Raw genomic sequence first — 27,472 nt, 5'->3', positions numbered from 1 at the left:
GGATTGTAAAACACTCAGATATTAATTTACTGTGTTTAAATGAGTGTCATATAAATTTGTATCTAAACCCTTTGTCTGAATTAAACTAAAAATGTGTTTTGTTAATATTTTATATATTTGTTACTAAAATATCTATGAGTGTAAGGGAACGGTTTTTGAAACATGGCAAGTTAAAATTGGTCTGTCAATTATTGTGTTTTGGTTTCAGAGGAAATTAAACTTTATTAAACGTAATGATAACGTTCAAAATGGTTTTTTATTATAAAGGCTGGTGTACATTGCTATTGAGAAATTATTAACTAAGGAAGATTGAATCATTAAGATGCGTTCGACACCTATTGGAGTCTCATTAATAAATCTAGTACAATGAAACCATGTAAAAATTCTGGATAGGCCAATCTATGTTTTCTCAAATACTTTGTTCTAGTTTTTAGGAAAAGGAATATTAAAGTATTTAATTTAAATATTAATCAACAAGCCTTCGCTAGTTGGTATACGTCGCGTCAGCCGGCAATTCCCCAAGTAGATTCCTTGGAGGCCTAGAGACACGCCCCTTGTTCTACGCATGCGCGAATAAACATTGTCTAGTGATGTGAAGATAATTTAGGCTAGCTATGAAGTTTCAGAAAGTATAGACTTTAAGGTAATAACGATCATGTTGATCGAAATGAGAACCATCTGAACGTATTGGACACGGGACAATCGCGCTAATGTTACGAACTTACCTGTTAGGGGTATATCAGTTATATAAAACCAAACTCCAACTATTATCCCCCTACGAGCTGAAGTCACTAATGCGAAAGAGTACCGCGTTGAAATCCTATACCAGATTGGTAAACTCCATCCTAAGTGACCTCAAGCGGTTCAATAATACATAAGCGTTATAATAAGAGTACCTATCAATTAAAATCTCTTTTTTTATTTTCATTTATCATATAGATTTTGTAGTTTCAGTTTATTATTTGGTAATGATAAAATAAAGCAATACCCATCCTGGCACGCAACTCACTCAACAACATTTTTATTATTCATAAAATGCCTACATTTAAAATGGGGCCAATAAATATAAATAAAATAAATATACTATGACAATACATCCATCGCCATCTAGTCCCAAAGTAAGCGTAGCTTGTCACGATGAATAATTTTTATGAATAATAAACATAAATACTTATATAGATAAACACCCAGACACTGAAAAATATTCATGTTCATCACATAAAATATATTGTCCAGTTGTGGGAATCGAACCCACGGCCTTGGGCTCAGATAGCAGGGTCGCTGCACACGGCGCCACTCGGCCGTCGAATAACAATAATAATTATTCACACACGCTGATCTCTCTGGCGCAGTGTTGAGCGCTTTGATCCGATACGAAGGAGTTTATTTTTTATTAATTATGTTTTCTCACTTTTTTATATAATAGGTGCTATATTAATAATTTAAGTTACAATTTTAGAATAAGAACAGCCCTGCTATTGCGATTTGATACATCAACGTAAATGTTCTTCCTTAACACACTAACTCCTGAAATACCAAAACTATTTTAGACACCCCAAAATGTTATCGATACGGTCGCGGTATAAAATATATTTATACCCTATCGATAACATTTAGTCCACACAACACTGTCCTGAAACTCACCCTCTATCGATTCGCCCCGGCAGAGCCTAATTTAGTATATTTGCTGAAAACTGTTCGAGCTTTTACAACTTATTTTATAATCGTTTCACTCAAAACTATATCTTAAAATTTAAGTAATAGAAATCAGTTTTAACTAACGGAAAAATGTTTATACAGCTTTTATTTCCAATAGCCGTTGTGTAAGAAGTATTGCGTGAAATCAAACATTGTGCCGTAATGTTAAAGTAGTAGAGTTCATTTTAGTATAATAACCGCAAACGGATAACTTAGACCTGTGCGGAGCTGAGGTGGTAGGAGAATAGGACGATATGATTTTGAGGAAGTGTTTTTTGATGTTTAATTCGTATTTTTTATGTATCGTGAGGATTTTGTGACCGACAAACTGTGAAAGCGTGTAATAAAATATTATTTTACAATTATATACTAAGTGTAATGGGAAATATGAAGATGTCAGGTGAGAACCATTTTTGGCTGAGTAGGTACCTGGTAATTGATTTTGCAAATATTCTCGTAAGGAATAAGGATCGTACTTATGTCAACTTAACTCCTCACGAGAATTACATAGTTATGGGATAGAAGCAGCCGTTAATCTGCGGAATTCCATGATATAGTATGAAAGTTAAGCTTAATTTGCTATACTCCGCGAAAAGCAGGAGAAACTATATGGTGTCTTAAAAATTAAACATTGTAAAGTCAACATCTCATAGGATGCTCTGGTTTCGGAGCGAGACATGCGTAGAGGGTACATTGCCGAAGATCTGTTTGGTGTAGAGTATGAGGATTGAGTTGGACTATGGAGTTGTTGTCTTCTGGAAAGACAACAACTCCATAGAACGCCTTGTTTTGCAGGGCAAGGTAGAAGGCACTGGAGCGCGCGGTAGGTTATCCATGCGATGGACCGATCAGATCTAATCTGTAGTGGGAGGTCAGGTCATGAGTGTATCAGACTATCTGCAAATGACCACTCTGGGAAGAGTGTTACGACAAAGAAGAAGATATGGATTGAAGAAATTATAAACTACTGGATAGAAGCAGGCGTTACTTTGCGGAAATCCATAAAATATTATGAAAATTAACCTTAATTTGCTATACTCCGCGAACAGCAGGAGAATCTGTATGGTGTAATTTATAATTTCTTCAATTCGTATATGTACCCTCTACGCACGTTTCGCTCCGAAACCGGAGCATCCTCAGGAGATATTAAGTTATGTTAAGTGAACTTAACAATGTAAAGTCAACATCTCCTGAGGATGCTCCTAGTTGTTGAAGTTGAAGTCCTACCGGCCTATCACCGCTTCTTTATTACGTTGATTATTATTACACCTACAGATATTATTTTGGTATTATTTCCACTCGCTCGCTTTGCTAGGAGAGTTGATAAAGGTGCGGGGGAAGACAAACATTTTGTCCTCTGCCGGGGGATAAAAATATCTCATGTTAGCCGTTCTGGGGAAGTAAGAATGCTGATCGCTAATTGACACGTTAAAACCGGAATCAATTGTGAAAGTTTTTATCTTAACTAAGGGGATAACTTCTGGCCCTCTCGCCTTGTTGTCGCCAAGAGGGTAAAGTAGTGTCTTGCGCACAGCATAACTTAATTAAAGCCGGGTAATTAATACTAAACGTTGGTGACGCTTATTTCAATGCCAATTTGGAAATGACGGATTAACGTGACGCAGAATAATATTTGTAATTGCACTGCACAGAAGTAGATAAATGGCGAACACCCTGGCACAGTGATGATCTCATACGTCGGAGATTCATCTTTGTGAGTGGTAATTTCAGAATATTCCCTGAGCTGGTCTGTTAAGAGGTTTCGGCTGCGGCTACGGGACCTGCCGCTAAACGATTTAGCTACTAGTACGAGGCCGCGTATAGGTTGATAAGGGTTCTAGGTTTAAAAAGCCAATAGCAGAAAAGCCCGCTACCATCTTAGACTGCATCATCAATGAACACTAACAGTGAAATAAAAAAACTTATTTTCCAGCTTTTCACCCTCAAATCCTCGTCACCCTTCTGTCACTGAGCCTAGTAACAGGAGTACCGCAGAAGCCAAATCTGGACGCTATCTTGAACCGCCGCACTGACGTCTACATCGCCGGATTTTTCCCCTTCGGCAAAGGAGTCGAGAACTCAAATACTGGTATCTTTAGATAATGCATCTAGCGTGTTTATTTATTGCTACGGTCAGCTAGGGACTTACTAAAAATAAAATTGTAAAGTTTATTCTTATTCAATACAGTACAGTAGGTAGTTACACAATCAAGGGTCGTCACTATGGATCAAGTCCACCATTGTCAACCCATTAAAGACTTCATCACTTGTCTCCTTACAGAATGAAGAGGGTTTTGGGCCATATTCCACTACGCTGCCCAAGTGCGGATTGGAAGGCTTCAAACGCCCTTAATAACATTATGGAGAACTCTCAGGCATGCAGGTTTCCTCACGATTTTAAGGGGGGATCTAACTCCGTACCCCCGAAAGGCAAGCAGAAGCCTTACCAAGTGGTTTATTCAGCACAGGCAAAAGATATTCCAGTTTAGTATTGTACATATTATTTTCGATAGATTTGTATAGTTTGCTACTATTTTAACAGCTGTCCACTTTAATTTAACTATATTTTGTTCACTAAATTGGTATCATGATAACACAACATACATTGTGGCAACCCTCGTCACTATAAGATGCCATTATAACTAGTAGATTATTGGAAGAGCTAAGTACCAAAGCTATGGTAAAACCGCTGTAGGTCGAGGCGTGATGCCGAGCGTGAAACTGGCGCTAGACCACGTCAACGAACACGACTCTGTGCTGAGGAACTACCGGCTGCACATGTGGTGGAATGATACAGAGGTGAGAACTGTCTGGTTTTTTTATCAATGTTAGCTAGAATACAATTTCTCTTTAACAACTAAGTAAGTAAACTGCTATGTTAACATTTGTAGTAGTAGAGCTTTATGAACAGAGCTCCGCGGGGAAGTACCCAGCTTATTTCTGCCGCTAAGCAGCATTGTTGCAATGCTGTGTTCCAGTCTGAAGGGCATGGTTGCCTGTGTTATCACAGATAGTTGTGGGTTAACAGCTACGCCTCAGGTTGGTGGACAATAAGGACGTGTTCCTTGCATGTCCTGCAAAATGTTATTTTTTAGCGGTAGTTTCTCACTGACCTCCAGTATAAAATATAATATATCTAGATTTAACTGTCTTGAAAGCCTCAAATAATAGCATCCCTTGCTGACAACCCAATCTATCATAGCTAGTGAAGCTCCAATTCCTGGATGAATATTGATGATCAAGAGAAACGAAATGATGGAGAGAGATGGTATCTTTTCACTTACGAAATAAAGAGACTAGCACGGAAGTTTCAAGAAAACAATATAGTGATCACAGTGCTTTCTGATTTTGTACTTTTCCACTATTAGCTTGAATGTTCCATTTGGGAATCCATAAATCAGGCAATAAAAATAACTGAGATAATCGCCATATAATAATTACAAGTTCAGTGCTCAGCCAAATGCTGTTCTGTACTCTTTAAATGTTAAAGCCTACATCTAGAGGTAATTTTAAGGACTTGATGGAACAAAATTTGTTAACAGTGCAATGCAGCAGTAGGAGTCAAATCGTTCTTCGATATGATGCACAGCGGACCACACAAGCTCATGCTATTTGGAGCTGCCTGCACTCACGTCACTGACCCAATAGCAAAAGCTTCTAAACATTGGCATTTGACACAGGTAAATATGAGTTTATCTAGATCTTTTTTCTCAGTGGGTAATTGGTTAACAGGCTTCTTGTTTTTATGTATGGCTCTATTTTGGGTTATTTCTGGGTTCTGTTTTTCTTTTTCGAAGACTTTGCCTTTATCAGAGGATGTTTCTGAGATTATTATGCTTAAATGGGTATAACTTAGAGTTTTAACCATCGCAAGGCATGTTCCATTGGTAAATTTTATTGACTTATGCACTAGTTAGATCATGTTCTACAAGCTAATCCGAAATACCGAGACCGAAATATTCGTGCTGCTTCTGAAAAAACATTTTAAATTTAACAAATTCGAAAAGTTAAAAAATGGGTCATGATTAAAAAGTTTAATACAATATGCGCAACATTTTGTTGCAGTAGCTGGCCAACCTCCTTTCGTTACCAATTCGAGTTAATGAAGCTTTCAGACTCTTTATGCCTATGTGGTTTAGAAAGGTGACCTGCATCTAGCAGTGGGATATTCATAATACTAATGATTATGTTTTTGACAGTTAACAGTTGTCCATTTGTTCATTTAACTCGTATACTTACAGTTATCCTATGCTGACACACATCCCATGTTCACGAAAGAAGCATTCCCAAACTTCTTTCGCATCGTACCGTCAGAAAATGCTTTCAACATGCCGCGTATCAGATTGCTGGAACACTTCAATTGGACAAGAGTTGGCACGATCTATCAGAACGAACCTAGATATGCTTTGGTAAGTCAAAAATTCAAGTTTAAAATATTATTTATGTTTTACACATTGCAGAACATTGATTTAATATGTTACGCTGTTATGGATGCACTTAAATATGTTCTACGGTAATTTTAGAAATTAGATCGTATACTATTATTTGTCTCTAAAAGTTCTCTAAGAGTTCCACTGGGCTCAGTTTTGTGACCAACATTGTTCATCCTACATATCAGTGATAATATGTTGTTTATTGGCTGTAAACATCACTATAATTGTTACAATGTGTATAGATTGAAAGGATAAGAATAATTATTATGATGTCACATATATAATTTAAGTAAGTTTTACAAATAAAAAAATCTACGCCTGCGAAGCTGAAGCTCTGCTGAAGAAGTAGAGAAAATCGCATGATAGTCATTTTTTTATAAGTAATTTTTTTTCTGGGTGATTTCGCTCAGTGATCAAGCTGCCATACGATTATTTTATTTAGCAAGATTAAAAGAGATTTAATAACTTTATTTTACAGGCACACAACCGTCTCCTATCTGATTTGGACGCTGCTAACTTCATAGTAGATGAATCTCAGAGTTTTGCAACTGAAGTAAAGACGGCACTGTCTAAGCTGAAAGAGAAAGATATCAGAATTATATTGGGCAATTTCAATGAAACTTGGGCACTGAAGATATTCTGTGAAGCGTACAAGTGCGTATTTTACACTTTAATTCCAAATAGTCAGCTACAAAATATTTCGTTTCCAATAAGAATTTGAATTCCACTGTTTATTCCCTTTGATTTAAAATTTTGGATAAATTGTAAAGTAATGTGACGAAGTGCTCATATTTATAAAGTCTTCATATAAAGCGCAGCGCTAAATCATATCAGTTAAGAGAATGAGATTAAGGCAAAAAACGGAGAATGAAAAGGATAGGACGATGAAGGAGATTTTCTTCAGAAGTTGGAATTTTAAAAGAGATATCGCGATAAAAATTCTCTGTTTTTTCAGACTGGAAATGTACGGCCGCGCCTATACTTGGCTCCTACTGGGTACTTACAGCAGTAAGTGGTGGACCAGACGAGCTCCGTGTTCACGAAGGGAGCTAAGCGCTGCCCTTGATACCACCATCCTAACTGATCTGCTGCCGCTTTCCACTACCGGCGAAACGACCGTTTCAGGAATTGTAAGTAACCATTTAACATTTATCTGTTGTCTCTGTTAATACGGCATTTTGCTGCTGGTTGATTTACTGTTCTCAAAGTTATTCCAAACAATGTATCTCTTTAAAAACTTATATTTTAGCAGTTCCTTTTTCCCTCAATCCAGTTTTTTTAATTAGTCTATATTATGTACACGGATTCTGCGGAGACCGTAATTTCTATAAAATAATTTTGTGATTCAAAACAAGCCACAAGAGTGGGCATATTAAAAAGATATAAAAATATATTAGCTATATTATTAATAGACTTCTAAAATATATTTTCAGACTGCAAAAGACTACCAAGTTGAGTATGATCGGAGAAGAGGAGTAGAATATTCCAGATTCCATGGTTATACATACGACGGTCAGTAGTGCCTATATTTTGTTAAGAGTGACTAAAACTACTGTCCTCTTTTAATACTAATTATTTGAGTACACAAGTCAAAGTCAAAGTCAAAGTCAAAAATATCTTTATTCAAGTAGGCCCATAGGTGGCACTTTTGATGCGTACATAAGAATTACACGGAAGTGAGATGATGGTGATAACAACTTTCGTAAACTTAAAACTAAAGCTACGAGGGTTCCAAACGCGTCCGGGTCTAAGAAGAAGCCCACAACAAACTTAGCCGGGTGTTTTTTGTTTTTTTGTTATGTATCAAAAAAAACAATCACTTGTTTACATATAGTGATAGCGAACGCAGGAAAAATGAATTAATGTATAAGCCACATTCCACAGCGTTATTTGGGAATAGTATTTTCATTATGGCGCCTAAAATATACAACAAATTGCCAGCGTCACTAGCCAACAGAAACATAAATCTTGTAGATTTTAAAGATAAGATAAAAAAATTACTTATTGGGAAATGTTATTATACCATCCAAGAATATTTAACAGACACAATATTATAGGTTTGACATTTACAGTGATTATAATTTGACATGAATAATAATATTTGTACTTTTGATATCACTCTTAAATTTTATTCTTATTTTAATAATATCGATTGATTTAAGATAGTATTATTATTGTATAATTATTGTACGATCATATATATTTTTTGCATGCCATCTAAGGCGGATTGTTTGTCCCTATGTTTTGTGTACCTACTAACAATGTAATACCAATCTGCAAATAAACGATTTGATTTGATTTGATTTGATTTTGTTATCACCATCTCACAATGTAATTTTAAATTATTAGAAGAGCAACCTGGTTAGAGCAATAATTTACACCCAAGCTTTTTTATCGATTACGTAGTCCTTTATACTACAATAGGACTTTTCTATAAGCTTACGTTCAATACAAACTTTGAACTTTTTAAGAGACATCTCCAAGAACAAGTATAATTTGTCTCGTTGCCAAATACAAATTAGACTTATAAAAGAATCATAAAACGATACGTAATTAATGCTGTTAGTTTCGAAATTTAAAATTAAACATTATTAAGTATAAATATAAATAACAGTCTAGCTCACTATAAAATAAATATACTACGCCAATACACATATTGCCATCTAGCCCCAAAGTAAGCGTAGTAAATTAAAGTTTCAATCCCTCGGTTTTGCCCGAGAATAATGTTTAACCGCAGAAATATAATTAACTTTTTCAAATTACATATCGATAGATTTAGTAGTTAGTGAAAAAATCGGCTGTGACAAAGTTGGATCATAAGGATTCCATTGCTGAATTTTGGTGCGGAAATCTAAAAACGACGTGATAAATGTTTCAGGCATATGGGCGATGGCGCTAGCAATCCAGACAGTAGCGCATCGTGTGAAGTTAAAGTATAAAGAGAAGACAGTGCAGGACTTCAGGTATCGAGATAAAGAGTGGGAGCAGCTGTTTCTGGACGCGTTGAGCAACGTCACCTTTGAGGGTGTAACTGTGAGTTTCTGTTCTTTGTGGCATGTTTTGATGTTTTTTTTATCTGATCTTTCCTTTTAAATTTATGAGATTTAATACTGAATGATAGATGTTTAACGGCGTGTGACTAAGGAAATATAAAGGGGAGCGGGCAGCAGCTGTGCTACTACTAGCATCTACTGCGGTCACCAACCCATCTACCCAGCTTGGTGATTCTGGGCAAATCCTCCAGTTCCTCCAACTGCTTTTTGAGGACCTATGGTCGACTACACCAATTTCTAACCTAATCTTTCTAGTTTATCTTCAGACATAATATTTTTAGGACCCTTATCTCCAAATATTTAAGTATATTCTTGTTATCTGGATTATTTCAGGGTCCAGTACGTTTTTACGACAACGAGCGCAAAGCGTCAATTCTACTGAAGCAGTTCCAAGGAGAGCAGATCGGGGAAGTGAAGGTCGGAGAGTATTGTGCGGAACGGGATCGACTGGACCTTGGCAGCGGGGACCCATTCAAGTGGGTTGGAAAGTAAGTGCATCTTAATAATGCTCCATACTTGGGCAAACTCAGCTCTTATGCGAGTGGCTTCTTAGGAGATGAGGATAAAAATAAATACCATGCTGATGATGAAAGCTGATAGAGATCGTTTACAGATTATACAATGTGACCCATAATTTGAAAGTTAAAAACTGCTATAAGGATATTTAATATTTGTATAAGTTGAATTTGATGGCACTGATTTAGAATACGTAACTGAAGAAAATGTTGAAAGCAAAGAGTTATCCATACAGTTAAATTATCTACGCAATTGTTACCAGAACAATCAAACTTGTGCCAAAAAGGCAATGCCCATTTTTTCAATTATTTGAATTAAATGTTTAAACTGGCTTCATCTTGGAGACATTTTAGTTCTTCCCTATTTACATAGCAAGTTTGCCAGATTAGCCGTAAAAATCTAACAACACAAATATGTTTCAGGAATCCTCCAAAAGATCGCACTCTTCATCTAATCGAGCATACGCAAGTGAACATCACACTGTACGCGGTGGTCGTGTTTTGCTCCGTGCTTGGCATCTGTCTTGCTACTGGCTTCTTAGCTATGAACATACATTTTAGGAATCAGAGGTTACTATGAGTTTTTTTTATCAACTATTTGTACCCAGTGCCCAGTAAATCTGGGTCCAATTATTTTCAAACCTTTCAGAAACCCATTGAAATATATACGCAAAATTTCATCCAAATCAGTCCAGCCATTTATGAGGAGACAAGTAACGCGGGCCTCATAAGAGGGCTAAGTGTCACTCAGCGGGCGATGGAAATGTTTGTCAGGAGACCCGTGGCAAGAGGCGGGGTGGGGACAACCATCATAACCATAGCCATCTTTGACCTGGACATATGTGTGTTGTAAAATGTACTTAAATTTAATAGAAAATCAATTTCGAAATGTATGTTATGTAATGTAATGTTTTTTTTCTAGATACATCAAAATGTCCTCTCCACACCTCAACAATTTGATCATTGTGGGATGTATGCTCACGTACCTCAGTGTTATCTTCCTCGGCCTTGACTCCAGTCTCAGTAGCATCGGTATGTGCATTTTTTTATATTCCTTAGCCTTTTGCTATTTTCAATCCTGTTTTCATTCAAAAATATCTTTGTGTTCTTTCTATCTTGTATCGGATCGAAGGTAACATTTGAAGTTAATAATTAAAACTGATTTGTTATTAATCTAGCTGTCCAATCCTTAACGATTGGTTCCTAAATAGTTAATATTAAAAATTGAATTAAAACTTAGCACTTTCGATTCGCATGATGCTGGCACTTCGTCACGCTCATAATCTCATCGTATTCATTAATTCTTAGGTCTTTCTCAGGAAATACCACGAGGAGGTAATAGCTTGCACCACCCACTCCCAGCTTGAGCTTCGACCCCGGGCAGAATGGAACCCGCTAACCAAATTTTGGGAACTAACCCCCTGTTTCTTGTAGATTCTGAGAAAGACCTAGGCTTTTTTCTAGGTCATCGGAGTCGACAGCATGTTTCCAAGTTTTGGTTTCTTTTCCTTCTATCCATCGCTTTTGGTGGTATACGTGATGATTTTCGTATTGTTCGTAGCTTTGCCATCCAGTGTTTGTAAGTACTTTGATGTTTTCGCTTTCTTTTTACCTCTGTATGTCTGTTTTAAAGTGGCATTTACATATTCAATCATCTCTGGAATCACCTCAGTTGAATTCGCTTTTGCTAATAACTTGTATCAATCAATAATAATGCATGTTCATACATACTAAAGAATTATATAAATGTATTGTTTATGTGTTTAAATTTTTTACTACCCAATTAAAGATCGGTTTAGAGGACTAACGCTAAATTATTTTATACAGCGGCGTTCCCGTACATATGCACCGCTCGCGCTTGGCTATTGATGGCTGGTTTCAGTCTGGCATTTGGCGCGATGTTCTCAAAGACCTGGCGCGTCCACTCTATTTTCACAGACGTCAAACTTAATAAAAAGGTACGGAATGACATTAAGTTTTCAATTTTAGTTTAAAATTGATCCCTAATTGGATTATTTTTAACCATACTAAGTTCATAACTATAAAACGTGTAACCGAATTACGAAGTAATGCTGAAGGATGCATGAAAGTAAAAATAAGAAGCATAGGTATTTATTATTCCACACAAACGAATTCAAAACATTCTAAGAGTTTACTTTGGCAGCCCTAGTAAATTAAAACACCAACACGCGCACAGTACCGACGCTATACTACTCGTACCTAATAAAGAGACAGGAGTCACTTTATTTTAGTTTTGCATGTGATGTTAGGGCTGTATCTGATTTCTTTAAGAAAAAAACTATGATAGCGGTTTACTCAAAATTTTGGTTTCGTCTTTTGTCTTTTGGTTTATCTTTTTGTTTCATAGATAAGTCTCAGTGACACTGCATAATGTAGGTATCCTTAAAGCCTGTGAAGTATTATTTCGGTTTTCATTTACACTTTGTATAACTATAATGAATCTAATTCAATATCTCCAGATAACAGAATGTATTTAGTAGTGCGATCCTTTTCCTACTCTACCCGTTTAATAAGGAAAGAACTAATTAATTTAATAAGCCATCTGAAGATTCTAGTATAGAATGATTATTAACATCGAGCTTAAGTAGAAATCCGACAAGATCTTAAAAATAAATTTGTTTTTTCAGGTAATAAAAGATTACCAGTTGTTCATGGTGGTGGGTGTGCTGTTGTGCATCGATCTGATCATCATGACCACTTGGCAGATATCTGATCCATTTTACAGGGCCACTAAACAAATGGAAGCATACGTAAGCATACGATTACGAATAATAAATCTAAAGAGATCGTTTTTTTGTTAAGCGAAAGGGCAAATTTTGAGAACTACCTACCATCAGAAGTCCAGCAACAAGACAAAAAAATTTACAGCAACAAGACAAAAGCTGTTATCAGGACAGCTTGAACCCCCCCCCCCCCCCCCAGATCGTAGAGAAGCTTGTATAGTATTGGGTAGCTAACGGGAGGGTGGGCCTAGAATAGTAGATGAAAGGTTGTAAGAGAAATTTTGAGGAACCGATTGGTAGCTTTACAAAAAAGCTCAGATCTAAATTCAATTTCGTAATCGTTTTTTTTTTGTAGCCTCATCCCACAAGCGAAGACATAGTCATAGTGCAAGAGAACGAGTACTGTCAGTCAGAGAGGATGCCAATATTTATAGGAGCCATTTACGCGTACAAAGGTCTTCTTCTGGTAAGATTGACATTGAATTCTAAATCTCACTAGCTCAGTACCGATAGCATACATTTACTTTGACTACTGTTTAAATATTGTATAATTCTTTAACTTGCACTCTCCATCATTATCTGAAAGCTTATCCATTTCTTCATGTCTCTAATATAAATTTAATGAATTCAGGTTTTCATTGCATTACCCACTATAAGATGTATCATTGTAATCTTAGGACTGATTAGGTATTATAAGCATGAAAGCTAACTTTATTATCACACCCACGGCTAGCATGGGCAGGAGACAATTATATCCACAGGTAAAGGATAAAATGTATCTTCTCCCACAGCTTTATCAATTCTCAGAGGAAGTGTATTATTAAACGGGGGTAAACTTCTCCTATTCTATGTTCCAGCGATTTAGCAGGTGGGCACGCTAATTATATTCCTTGTCAGAGGATATAATCGGGGGATATAATTTTTATCTCCCGCCCGTGCTAGCCCTGCTGCTGGTATGGCTAGTCACCTTTTATTTTATATATTATAGAGGCGTGAATTTCTTTATCTTTTTGATTTACCACTTTATGATTTTTTTCTTTTCAGGTATTCGGAGCATTTTTGGCATGGGAGACTCGACACGTATCAATCCCCGCTTTAAACGACTCGAAGCACATCGGCTTGTCCGTTTATAACGTGCTTATAATGTGTATAATGGGCGCACCTTGCGCATTGGTAAGACTTCGTGATTAACTTTCATTTGAAGATAAACCTTAAATAAGCCTCAATCCTTTTGCATCACTTTCACACATTTGTCAAATTATACGGGTATAAAATATTTTATGTTTTGGCTCAAAAGTTTTATTCTTGCACTAGCGTAAGCGTTCATCCGCGTAAGAGTCCACCTTAAAAGGTAGACATATGTTGTCAGGGATTTTGAGACGAACAATTCTGTTATAATTTGTTTTTATTGATACTCCGCTACTATTTGTCGTAGCGTGATGTTGTTTATCCTATAGCCTATCGATAAATGGACAATCTAAAACAGAGTTTTTTTTTAAATCGGTTCATCAGATTACAACTTACAACCTCACAAACTACCTCTTTGTAGTATTTGTATAGATATAAATAAGTTAAACATTTTTTATTCCAGTAAAAATTAGCCCTTGACTGCAATCTCATCTCTTGGTTACTGGTGATGCAGTTTAAGTTGAGCGGGCTTACCTGTTAGGGAGTATGGTAGTCAGAACCCTCCAACCAGCCCATATCAGAGAAAACTCAGATATTATAAATTCCCAAACTGTCCCTGCCGGGAATCAAACCCGGGACCTCCTACTTAAATTCACAGCGCAGACCGTTGCGCCAGGGAGGTCATCAACACATTATTCAAAAGAAACAAGACAACTGGTCTCTGAGAAGCTTATCTTCCCCGGCACTAAACCTGCGTTATGTGTGACAGGAACCTATTCTTTCTGTTTCTTTCTAGGTGCTGGCCGATCATAAGGATGTTTTATTTGTGCTGATCGCAATCTTCATCATTTTCTGCACAACGGCTACTCTGTGCTTAGTTTTTGTACCAAAGGTAATTCTTAATTTTAACTATTGCTAGACTAGCTGCGCCTCGCGGTTTTACCCGCGGTTAATAAGTCATTTAATTGCTTTGTAAAGGGAAAGATTTTTTTGTGGTTCGCTCGCTGAGTGATTCTGAGCCTTCTTATGAGCCCCATAGTAAGCGACCACGTTTCAAATCCATAAGACTTCGGATTTCCTATCAAGGGCCGTATCCTATATCGATAAATGGACAATCCAAAACAGAGTTTTTTTCCAATCGGTTCCTCAGATCCGTAGATTAAAACTTACCATCACACAAACTTCCTCTTTGTAGTATTTGTATAGATACAAATAAGTGTAACATTTTTTTTTATTTGAATTTATCTTGTAGTGGAATAAAAAAATAAAACAGTGTGTGTGTAACCTTTACGCGCGATTGTAGTAAAACTTTTAATATTATTTGTTGATGAAAGAGTAAAATGTTCCTGGAACTCCGACATTTCATTTAATACTCCCTTTTTCATTCTATATTCTATTTAAAATTCATTAATATAACTTTCACATTTTATAAATATTTTCATTTTTTAAATAGAATAATTATTGAGAGTAGAAAATTGAAGCACATGTCAATATAACCTTGTCATTAAATATTGTAGAATGTCGCAATCGTCAGAAAATTTATCAATAATTATTTATTACAAAAGTAATAAATAAACAAGTTTATTTAGAGATTTTCAAAAAAATTAGCAATTTAAAATATTTTTTTGAAACTGTTTTTATTCACTTTGCTATTCACAATTGATCCGTTTGAAAATACTGGAAATAAATAATTTTAATTGATTATGATATTTGCCACTAGCTTGCTTATAAGTCAAATAGCGTGGAGTATATGTCATATGATCATCATGTCAAACAATCGACGTCCACTGCTGGACATAGGTCTTCTGTAGGGAGTACCACAATACACGGTCCCGGGCCGCTTGGCTCCAGCGGCTCCCGGCTACTCGCCTGATGTCATCTGTCCACCTCGTTGGGGGCCGACCTACGCTGCGCTTACCGCTGCGGGTTCGCCATTCCAGCACCTTAAGACCCCAACGTCCATCGGTGGACTGTATGACATATAGTTACGAGCAATCCAAATTATTATTTTTAAAGAGCGGAAACTACACAGACGTCTGACGCAAGCGTTACTTCCGTGAGAAAAAAAATCTGAGTTACTCCCTAGTCGCGCCTAAAGAAGTTTTAGTTCAAAAATGGAATGGGCAGCTACAACCGTTCGCAGCTGCTGGAACTGCGGCGCAACGGCTCCGGCGGCACGGGCGGTTCCCGCATCCGCGCCACGCTGCGGCCCGCCGCGCCGCACGACTGCCGCGAGCCCGGGCCCGAGCTCGAGCGCCGCCTCAAGGAGCTGCGCCAGCACAACAACCGCTACCGCCGCACGCTGCAGGCCAAGGACAACGAGCTACAGGTCCGGGCCCCTCCTCCGCACTCAGTGATTGCGCTTGGATAGAAGCAGGCTTGACTTTGCCAATATCCAAGATATTTTATGAAAATTAAGCTTAATTCGCCATACTCCGCGCAAAGCAGGATAATTTGTATAGTGTAATGAAACAAATAGATCTAGGCAATGTATCCTCTACGCATGTTTCGCTCCGACACCGGAGCATCCTCAGATGTTGACTTTACAATGAATTGTTATTCATTTCTTCACCGCCCGCTTAGTGACTCTGAGCCTTCTTATGAGGCCCATACTTAGCGACAATGCTGCGGAACCATAGGTTTAACCACTGTTCGACTGTTCTTTGGTTTTAAGGATATAGACAGAAGAAAGGCAAGACATAGTAAATATAGAAGTACCTAAGATTATTTTTTGGCGCCTTGAAAAACTTATTTGAGTACTAGAGTTTTTAATGACAAAGCTTGACTACTAATTCATATTCTTGTTTCCTCTAGATGCTGCTAAGCAAACTGGGAAGTGACGCTAGTTCAGAATCATCGGTCAGAGATTCAAAGTCTCCAGCCACGCAACGGACACGATTGCCCATTCCGAGAGAAACCGTCAGTCACCCGGGTAAAACTTGTATTCTGATGCTTTATTTAGCTGTGGGTACGCACATGAATAGATCTGTAGATAACGGATAGATTGAATATTGAAAATGGACACTAGTCGCCGTAGAATACCAAGGTTTGCAGGTTAAACCCTGCTTTAAAAATACTAAAGGGTTACCGACTATAATATCAGACAGTATAGGTAATTCATGATTATTTTCTCATTTCAGAAACTAGTGATATAACGTCAGTGTGCAGCCTCAGCGCATCAGCTGGCGCTGAAACTGAATACATCGGTTTGCAGAATCATCACTCAGTGGAAAAGTAAGTTCAATAATTATATTTATTTATTTATTTATAGCCTTTTCAAGAATCTTATCTTACTGATCATTTACTTATCGAGACACCGGTTACGCTTGATTGTTTTGCTTTGCATAGGCCTCCCCAGGTTCTTCCATGCTTCGCGATCATAGGTTTTCCTTGTCCACAGAGGTCCTGCTGTCGCTCTCAAATCATCTTCCCACCCTCGGAATGGTCTTCCCCTTCTTCTCTTACCGTCTCTAGGATACCGCTTTGTTATATCTTTAGCCCAATTTTCTTTTTCCCATCTCATTAAATTTAATATACTTAATTAATGACAATAATAAGATATATAGCACAGGAAAAAAACCGTAGTAATGGAGCATTTTGTGACAGAGTTCGTCCGGGGAAGTACTATCGCCATGCTTGTTTCTGCCGCAAAGCAGCAATGTTGCAACGCTGTGTTCCGGTTTTCCACTTACCAACAGATGAGCATAAGGCAGTCGACTTACTCCGTCAATTATTACCTCAAGCTCACGGATAATCAGGAATTCTACACCGAAAAAGTCGCGGGCATCCGCTTAAGTCACCCTTAGGTGCACACAATTAATATCCTTTTCTTATAGGCAGATTTATATAACAGTTATTGTAAAAACTTCGCCTTTATAAATCAAATGTAGCATTATGTTATGGATAGTTATGGAGAGTAGGAATGTATTTCTGTCTGACTGAGACCTGATTACGTATAAATCGTGGAAAAGATTTTGGGAACCTGGAAATAAGCGCAGACGGTCCCGCGATTTATTTTGATTTCATTTTCAGGGCAAATCAAACTTCATCGCGGACGAAGTCGCGATCAACTGCTAGCCTAGCTAGCTAAAAAAAAATAACAGAAAAAAACCAGTAGGACTAATGGAATTATGAATTTTAAAAAACTTGCCTCGACTTTATTGCTTAATCTTAAGAAAAGCACGAATTTTAAAATTAACTGATTAAACGTTTAACATCCAACTTAAAATCTCAAACTTAATTTCAGGCTAAAGCCAACTGCTCCCCCAGAACCCGTAAAAGAAACACTGAAAGAGCCGCTGAAGGAACCCAGAAAGGAGCAAACCAAGAATGTTTCCTTCAAGAACCACCTGGACTACACGAGTCCACCTTCTTCGAAAGCTGTGCCTGAGAAGGACCAACTTGCCAAACTGCCTTACGGATGGTCCTCTGAAGTAAGCGACTATTTAAGACATTTATGACACCACCTGAATCGTATATCCTTACTAATATTATATAAGCGTAAGTGTTTTTTTTTGCTTTTTTGTCCATCCGTCCTTAAAGTCAATAAACTGTATTTTTAATCTTGATATTGAAGTAGGGTTAGTGTTTAACTACTAATAAATTGCCTTGAGTTGATTAAGTTGTTATGTTTAACTACGTATTCCTGGGTTGGAATCCTGGTTCGGGCTAAAAACTTTTATGTACTGTGTTTTCTGTTAAAGAGTTTTCAGTAGATAATTTTTTTTTTTATCCTTTCCCTGGGGAGAAAATTGTCGCCTGCCCATGCTAGCCGTAATGTAGCGATAAAGGCCAAATTGTAAATTCTTTCTATGGTATTTGCATTTTATAATTATTTCTATTTTTGTTTTCTGTGTTGTGTACAATAAAAGTATACTCATTCATACAATTATTCTTGAAGTTGCTGTCTTATAATATACGGTTATTGTTAACTGTGATCCGGTTTCAAATGAGAACTGGAATTTCTTCTAGGAACCATCAGAGCCTCCGAAGCCGGTGGAACTAGCTAAAGCAGAAGCTAAGACCATTCCAGCAATCAAAACCACTGAAATTCCCAAGTCGATGCCAGCTAAAGTGCAAGAACCCATGTACTCGAAGGCAGCGACTCCTAAAGTAAATAAGGTACTTAGCTCTATGTACAATTACATTTAGGTACCCAGCTGCATGTTAGCGGTGATAGCCTAGTGGGTAAGGTATCGGCTTTCCTCACGTGGAGACCGAGTCCGAGTCCCGGCACGCACCACTGACTTTTCAGAGTTATGTGTGTTTTTAATTTAAGCAATTTAAAAATCACGGTGAAGAAAAACATCGTGAGGAAACCTGCATGCTTGAGAGTTCTCCATAATGTTCTCAAAAGGTGTGTGGAGTCCACCGACCCGCACTGGGCTAGCGTGGTGGACTACGGCTTAAACCATTCTCATTGTGGGAGGAGACCCGCTGTAGTGAGCCGGTATTGGGTGATGATGATGATGATGACCCATTGCCTAATCTGTACCCAAAACTGTAATCAAGATTTTACGTGTACATTACCTATGTACACGTAAAATCTTGATTCTTCTCTACGGCATGTAAGAAACAGTAAATACACATGAAATGGATAATTAAGAACTCTTTAAAATTGAAGGACACTTAACTTCCTGTGAGTCTTTTTGAGGTACGGCGGTGAGCAGTGGCGCGCACTCCATGCGTGCACAAAAGCTCTGCCTACCCTAAAATGTTTGTATAGGTCATAAATGCAAAGGATTTTTCCATTTTTTGGCATCTTCCTTCTTTATGCATACCCTGGTCAGAACCCTGTGCATGCCACTGGCGGCGAGCCGAGCAGGGCAGGGGAAAATCGGGAGTTTTTAATTTAGAATTTTCTCTTAGACACCCGAAATGCAGAAGAAACAGACAAAAGCGAGCGACACGAAGCCGCCGTACAAGACGGCTCCTCGCGGCCACCGGCGCATGTCGAGTGTCAGCGCCGGGGCCTTGCTGGCGGAGCTCATGCACGTGCCCGTGGACGAGCACGAGCCGCCCGCGCCCGCTGCGGCGGAGCGGAAGGCCATAGGTATGAGGATGAGAAGAACCATTACGTTGTGTCTTTTAAGTTTTATGCACACTAATTGTTTTTTTGACGGCCGATTGGCGCAGTGGGCAGCGACCCTGCTTTCTGAGTCCAGGGCCGTGGGTTCGATTCCCACAACTGAACGATATTTGTGTGATGAGCGTGAATGTTTTTCAGTGTCTGTGTGTTTATCTATATATTATAAGTATTTATGTATATTATTCATAAAAATTATTCATCAGTTATCTTAGTACCCATAACACAAGCTTGACTTTGACTAAAAAATACTGTTTCCGATGCTCTAAAATAGATCCACTTTTTGTGACAGGCTCGTAAAGGGACTATGGCTATGATTCTGCCGCTAAGCAGCATTGTTGCAATGCTGTGTTCCGGTCCGAAGGGCGTGGTTGCGATGTAATTACAGACACATGAGGCTTAACACCTACGCCTCAAATTGATGGGCACAGGTCGGCATTTTGCAGGACGTGCTCCTTGCATGCTATGTGAAGTGCTGCTGTGTTTTTAGGCGATGATTTTCCACTTACCATCAGGTGCGCCATCTGCTTTGTCCGTCAATTATTACGACAAAAAAATTCGGTCCTCTAAAAAAAAGTTCGTTCTTTTGCTGTAAGTCCTATCTACAAAGGTTGCCTGTAAGAGGTTGCTTGCAGCAATAAGGCCGCCTTTGCATGTCTACTTTGTGTACTGTATACTCCTTACTGTTTCTTTTCCTGTATGTTATACGTGCAATAAAGTAAAGTGTTTCTTCTTCTTCTTCTTCTTTTTCTTCTTCGGTCCGAAGGTCCCCCGATGTCATTGAGCCCTGGGGGTCTGCTTATGGCGAGCTTTAGCACTCGCACCAATCCTCGATGACGCCGCTCCAAACCTTAAGATGGTTATCAGCTGCGATCCTTCCGCATGGCGTGGTGGCCAGTGTAATTACAGGCATATGAGATTTAACACCTATGCCTCAAGTTACACACACAGAGTGTCACATTAATAAATAATAATAATAATAAATAAATATACTACGACAATACACACTACAATAAATAAAAAAGATTGGCTATCAGGCATAAAGCAGGAAGATGGCTTAAAATAACAAAAATCCTCCTCCCAGACGAGTTATACAAGCATTTCGGGTATGCATAGTTTTTGTGTATGTATGAAGTGCCCGCCACTGGCCATCAGCTTGGTACTGTATAAAATACATTACATTGATTTGGAGTTTCTAAATATTGTCTACCTAATTGTAAACTTACTAAACCTATTTTTAGGTCAGGAACGTGATCCACCTAAGCCGAAGCAAGAGCTAGAAGATATTCTGGATATAGACCACGATTACTCATCAACGGAAAGGAAAAAATCATGTACGAAATTAGTTATCCCTAGAAATAAAAACATACAGAACCCTCGTTCAACTACTTGGACACAATGTTATTAAGGGCTAACATTGAGTCCAAAACCAGTGGAAACGCCCCACGCACGTCTCCACACACGCCACACCCGCGGAATGTAGCTAGTTCAAAAACCTTTCTTTTATTTTCACATGTTATGGTAAACGTTTAGAACATTGGAGGTAATATGGATAGAAGCAGGCGTTACTTTGCGGAAATCCATGATATATTATAAAAATTAAGCTTAATTTTCATAATAACGTAGAGGTAAGACTGTCAGTGCTAAATGAATGAAATGATAAACCGCCTGTGCGAGTTACACTACTAAAGAAGAAGGGTTTTGAAGCTTCAATATCAGTCGTGTTTCTGTATGTTCTTGATTCTGGGCCTATATCATTATTTTTGTACCAATATTCTTCACTCTCTATCTATAACAACATGATAATTTTATTAAAACTTAAACCATTAGCTGAGTTTCTTGCCGGCTCTTCTCAGTGGAATCTGCCTTCCGAACCGGTGGTAGAGTCACTACAAACAGACTGACTTGTCGTTTCAAAAGTACTTATAACTAGGCCTACTTGAAATAAATGAATTTTGAATTTGAATTTGAATTTGAATTAAGAATCAGCTAAAGTAAACGCAAAGAATGTTTGACTTGAGTAGACTTAAATGTAGTTTCACTAATATTTTTGGGGACCTGACTTAGAATAGCAATACAATTAAATTTCGAAATAAATAATATCCAGATTTTTTACGAATTTACATAAATAATATTGACTGATCTAGATAATATGACTCTTTTAGGTCAAAGAAGAGATTCGGAGAAGAGGAAAAAGGAGAATTTCATTGTTGTACAAAGTGACTTGTGGGACACCAACACATTCCAATACACTTGCCAAAAATCCCCGCCAAGTAAGTTGATGTGTTTTAACTTTAAAACCCGATTGTTCTTCAAAATTTTACTTTAATTTTCGCGGGTAACAATTTGATTAAACGTGTATATAATCAAAGTTTGAAACAAGTTCTACCACACGTTCCCTTGATTCTTTCGGCTGATATTATTAAAAAGTTCAAACGATGCATTGGATTAAAATATGCGTTACCTACTGGAATGAGACAATATATGATGAAAATGAAGCTTAATTTGCTGAGGAGAATCTGTATGGCATAATAAATATTATGCCATACAGATTCTCTACAATCTTTTACACCGCACCATCATGATTGCTAAAATTTACTTTACAATTATTGATTGTAAAGTCAACATCTTCTGAGGATGCTCCGGTTTCGGAGTGAAACGTGCGTAGAGGGTACATTGCCGAAGATCTGTTAGATTACCAGCAAACCAGTCAAGTCGCACTGTTGACAAGTTTTATTGTTAAACTATTTTATGAATATTAAGGTTACGGAAACAATTACTTTTCAACCGACTTAAATAAAAGGAGGAGGTATTCGACTGTATGTTTTTTTAAGAATACACAAGCATGTTTCATTTTAACTTGGGAGCATTCTCAGCAGATATTACTAACTCTTACAGTAACTGCTTTAGCTATTGAGAGTTGTACTTGTACCAATCAAATATTTAACTCGACTCTATGTTGAAGGTCACGCCCATTCCCCCATGCAGAGGAGTGTTTCGGAGAAGAGTCGTCAACAGTCATCATCATCACCTCACCACCAAAGGCAAGATAACTCTTAGATACCCAAAAGATTAAATTACAATCTCTTTTGACGTGACAACGTTTTATAATTCGATGAAGCCGGCTGCACGCACGAAAAAACATGACGTATGCGGGGTTACCTCGTTCTGAGGCGTTCCATTCAAGCCTTGAAGTGCAAGCGAGAGCGCGGAACGAGCGACAAAGAGGCACAGTCGGCCTCCGCGTTCGACATCTGTCTCTCTCCTACTTGAGTGAGCGATGCGTCCGCGTGGACAGCTTCTATACAATAATACATTTATATGTTTTCGGCAAGGATGAAGTGCAGTGAAAAATGAATGTGGTGTCAATTGTTTATAGCAACGATAATATCTATCAAACAAATAAAATTAAAATTTTCTTTTGAAAAATGCAACCATTCCATCAGTATTTTCTTACGACGTTGTCACGTTCAACTATCGTCAGTAACCCGACTTTACAGACAACCAAATTTTTTTCCTGATTGTAAACCTTATGCAATATATTTCCAGAGAATCTGATAGAACTTCAGACAGAAGAGCTTCTAACACCTCCATCAACCATGGTAAGAGTTCTATCTTCAATGTTTATCGTTTATCTAACAAAGAAATTCAGCTAACTGGAGAATTTCGATGACCTCCCTGGCGCAACGGTGAGCGCGATGATTTTAAGCAGGATTCGGGAATTTATAATTTCTGATTCTTCTCTGGCCTGGTCTGGTGGGAGGCTTTGGCCGTGGCTAGTTACCATCCTACCGACAAAGACGTGCCGTTAAGCGAATTAGTGTTCCGGTGCGATTTTGCGTAGAAACCGATTAGTTTCATGACTACCATACTCCCTAACAGGCTAGCACGCTACCATCTTAGACTGCGTCATCACTAACCACCAGGTGAGATTACAGTCAAGTAACTAACTTGTAGACGAATAAAAAAAAATCTCTCAATCTTCTGATCAAGATGTAAATTAAGTATCATCATCAAGAGTAATCGTATTCATCTGTTTTTATAGCTGGTGCAGTGAGAGTTGGCACTCCAGAAGGCTATCGGGAGTCAGAGACACTTCGTATGACAGATCGACTTTCTAAGGTAATTATCCTTAGTCATATTATAAGCGCGAATATTTGTTTTTTCTTCACGCTTTAACTAAAAAAAAATATATAAAAAACGTGTGTGTACTCTTGTACACGCTTTAGAATTTATACTTATTTGGCGTAACAAGATAAGTCTTTTAAAAAATTTTATCTTTCGCCTTATTGCAATATATTTCGTGTTTGAAGTAAAAGTTACACTTACAATAGAAAAAAGGTATTGTTTGAATTATTGAATGTTAACTGTCAAAATTTGTTTAGAAAAACTAACATGTTGACTAGAGCTAACTTCATTGTGGCGGCTTTTTGTGACGGTGTGCGCACGCATCGTAAAAATTTACTCTCTCCATATTTCCCTAACGCGCCAAAAGAAGTATAACTTCAAAAAAAATATTTTTGGCATAGAGTGTTTTTATCCCTGGAAAACAAATCATTCCAAAGGGATTCGTAAAAAAACCGTAGTAATAAACTGGTAATATAACAATTTAAGAAGAAATTTCTGAAAATCCAGTGCATAATGATAATTAACAACATTCAATATTTATAGCGTCGAGGTTCAGAATTCCCGCAGCCCGTTAGTACACCTCCTCATCAGATACAAGCTAAGAGAAGACAGTCTTCTGCTCAGGTATCTAAAAGTTAACCTTTATATTTCACTGACTTTTGCATGTTCACTTTTTTGTAATGTCCCATATAATAATGATTGATTAATAATTATATTATGATTTTAAAATTTCAAGAATGCAGGAATTGAATATTTACCTAAATAGTCGTATTAAGTCAATAATCTTAAAGGTAAGTTATTTGTAAACATCCATGATTTTATTCATTATATATTTATGATGTTTTTTTTAGTAACAATTTCTACAGTTAGTTAAATTACAAACAATCCGACAATCAACCCTTTGCCGGCCCTCTACAGGGCACGGGTCTCCCACGGGTCTCGTCCCACAATCAGAACGGGTTAAGGCCGTAGTCCACCAGGCTAGCCCAATGCTTATTGGCGGAATTCACACACCTTGGAGAACGCTCAGGCATGCAGGTTTCCTCACGATGCTTTTCTTCATCTTTGACCTAAGTGGTATTTGATTCCTTAGAAAACGCACATAACTTAGAAAAGTTAGTCGGCCCCCCGAAAGTAGTGTCGAAATCCTACTCACTATCACCGTTTAAAAAAAAACATTTATGTCTAGTATAAAATAATACGTTACACGTCTCTTTTCCGTGATTTCAGATAAGAACATATCAAGAAGAAATGGAAGAAAATGCCGAAATTGCACAACGAAGGCTCGAAGACCTGCCCAAAAAACTAGTATATGAAAAATCTATACAGGAATCCAAAGAAAGCATAGACAGAAAACCTGAGCCAGATATCATACGGGTTTCTAAAAAACAGGAATCTCCGAAGAGGGTGGTTCAGGACCCTGATACAATAAGGGTTACTAAGGGACAAGAATCGCCCTCGAAACGGTTAAGGCAAGAAGCAGAACCTTTGAAAAGGGCGAAGGGAGTGGGAGATTCGCCGAGGTTGACGCAGGCCACTCAGAGCCGGCCTGATCATCACAAGAGCAGTCCTAATGTTGCTTCGAGGCACAAAGTTGGTAAGTTTAAAAACACCAATCTTTTCAACACATTTGCATTGTCAGGCTATTTAGTTTTTCCGGATCATCTCGAATACTACAATATATTTTTATTTCTAGCTAATCAAATGAGAATGACTTTTCCGAATGTAACGCAGGGCAAAAACAAAGATTCCTGCAATGCAAAACTTTTAACTCAAAAGTTGCCATTTTTTTTTTGTTGAACCTATTCAAGCGTGTAAATGTCAAGTAGCTTGATTGAGACTGACATTCGTTCGCTAGACGACTAATATTTTTTGTGGGGAATTTTGTCATTCGGACGGATTGATGAGGTCTTCTGCGTAAATCATTTCAATATTGATTTCGACAGTCACCAAAACTTCGTAGCTATCTAAGTTTAAACCATGATTCCCACACGAGTTTTTTTTTTGCAGTTTCACCAGGCCAGAGAGACGAACGGAAATCAGCTACATATTCCCGAAAGGATTCCAAACGACAAGAGTCGACAGAAAGAAAGATGTACACCGCTAGCTCAGAGTCTGAGTTATTCGAGTGCGCAATCCTGCCCATCTTCCACAAGCTCCTGACCGAAAGACACAAGAGTCAGCCGCATGGACTGAACCTCAGCTACGGGGTCAGCTGCCCAAACATTTCCATCAAGTGTGATATTGTGGAATATTTATAAGTTTCAAATGTTTCTACTCGTACCGGTAATAACAGTGTCTAATGTTTTTAAGTTGTGGTTTGTTAGGCAATGGCGGACCCGTGCAGAAACATTTTATTTACAAAATATTTTCGGTGCCCGCGCCACGTCCGTAATTTGTCTCTCCGTTTGTGTCTCCGTCACCGGCCACATATGCTGTTTGTATCATCTCTGCTCCTCTACGTTTATGATAGGCGGGGTTATGCTGTAGCTACTTTATAGCATTTAACAAATCACGGCAACTAGAACGATCGATCAGCACGACATCATTTCGAGTGTTTGCCAAAATGTTATTTTTTTATCAGATAACATTTTATTGCAGAGTTGCAAATTTTCATACTTGTATTCATGAAAAATTTAAAAAATTTAAATTTTTGTGGCAATCAAGCAGCAGTCCTGATAAAGTTCGAGAAACTGTCTCTCTAAAATCTCAGAACAAAATGGACTTAATTTACCTCGCTTAGCTATAATAATAGTAAAAGTAACGTAAAGATTCGCGACCTTTGCGTATAGGTACCATGCTGAGAAACATCGCATGGATTTAAGTTTTTTTTTTATAATTCCTTAATTTTTTTAAGAGTTAGTAAGCGATCAATGATAGCCATTAAGTACCCAGACACAATATAATTTTAACAAACAAATAGATTCAGCGAGAATAAGCATAACGAGTGCAATTTTGTATAATATTACCTATTACCTCGCTCACTCCATTTATCATGAAAAATGTATATTGGTGAGCCTAGGCAGTAAGATTGGCCTTTAAACCGTCACAGTAAATGGAGGTCTATATGCTCCCTTAACGTAACCGATCTCCACAACTTGTTGATGTTTTACATCTGCCGTGATGAACAATGGTCTGAAGTTGCTTTTATGACAGATTTTAGGTCATTTAACTCTATATTTAACTGAACTGGTAACTCATACATTACTTCTACCATCCCACTACGCTGCTTCTCACAACACCTGTTGGTTAAAATGCGATAAGGCTAAAATTCAAGTTTTCTATAAAAAGTGAATACATACTTTAGCTAATTTTACGTCTAAATTAGTACGTATTTATTTCATCAGTAGGTCAGTCATTCCCGGTTATTAGTACTTACACTTGATAGTATCTAATCGTTGAATTACGCAAAACCACATTACAGTTAGCGTTTAAAGTCTAAGCTGTAAATCCGATGTCGATCCTATATCCATGTCCGATCGCTGCGCTGGGCCTTGTGCCCAGAAGTTATACATGTCAGAGATGACTGAAAGGCTTATTATTAATAAACTGAAAAAAAAGATGATAATTCTCATATGGGTTTCCTAGGAAAGGTAAGTTATTTATTAGTACCTAATGAATAATTCTAAGTATTCAAAACTGATCTCAAAACTTTTAGATAGTTAAAAGAACATATGCACAAGTACTT

At 37.7% G+C, this 27,472-nt stretch overlaps 1 protein-coding gene across 1 annotated transcript; it reads left to right on the top strand.

Annotated features, from left to right (window-relative positions):
- The first annotated feature begins 1,958 nt into the window (after positions 1 to 1,958).
- On the top strand, positions 1,959 to 26,850 carry LOC120634601 (gamma-aminobutyric acid type B receptor subunit 2). The gene is made up of 31 exons (XM_039905330.1): positions 1,959 to 2,098; positions 3,632 to 3,787; positions 4,394 to 4,497; positions 5,241 to 5,378; positions 5,940 to 6,107; positions 6,610 to 6,785; positions 7,087 to 7,261; positions 7,565 to 7,643; positions 9,010 to 9,164; positions 9,518 to 9,672; positions 10,123 to 10,269; positions 10,622 to 10,731; positions 11,527 to 11,657; positions 12,348 to 12,470; positions 12,799 to 12,909; positions 13,488 to 13,616; positions 14,368 to 14,463; positions 15,715 to 15,900; positions 16,386 to 16,503; positions 16,712 to 16,805; positions 17,818 to 18,004; positions 18,543 to 18,692; positions 19,440 to 19,623; positions 20,898 to 20,990; positions 21,822 to 21,929; positions 22,622 to 22,700; positions 23,206 to 23,258; positions 23,702 to 23,778; positions 24,328 to 24,408; positions 25,015 to 25,381; positions 25,795 to 26,850. Exons 1-31 carry the CDS (start codon positions 2,077 to 2,079, stop codon positions 26,043 to 26,045), a joined length of 4,203 nt encoding a protein of 1,400 aa, XP_039761264.1. The 5' UTR covers positions 1,959 to 2,076; the 3' UTR covers positions 26,046 to 26,850.
- The last annotated feature ends 622 nt before the right edge of the window (positions 26,851 to 27,472 follow it).

Source organism: Pararge aegeria, chromosome 24 (assembly GCF_905163445.1).
Source record: "Pararge aegeria chromosome 24, ilParAegt1.1, whole genome shotgun sequence".
NCBI lineage: Eukaryota > Metazoa > Arthropoda > Insecta > Lepidoptera > Nymphalidae > Pararge > Pararge aegeria.
The sequence above is the reverse complement of the archived record's forward strand: the minus strand, read 5'-3'. Positions and strand labels throughout refer to the sequence as shown.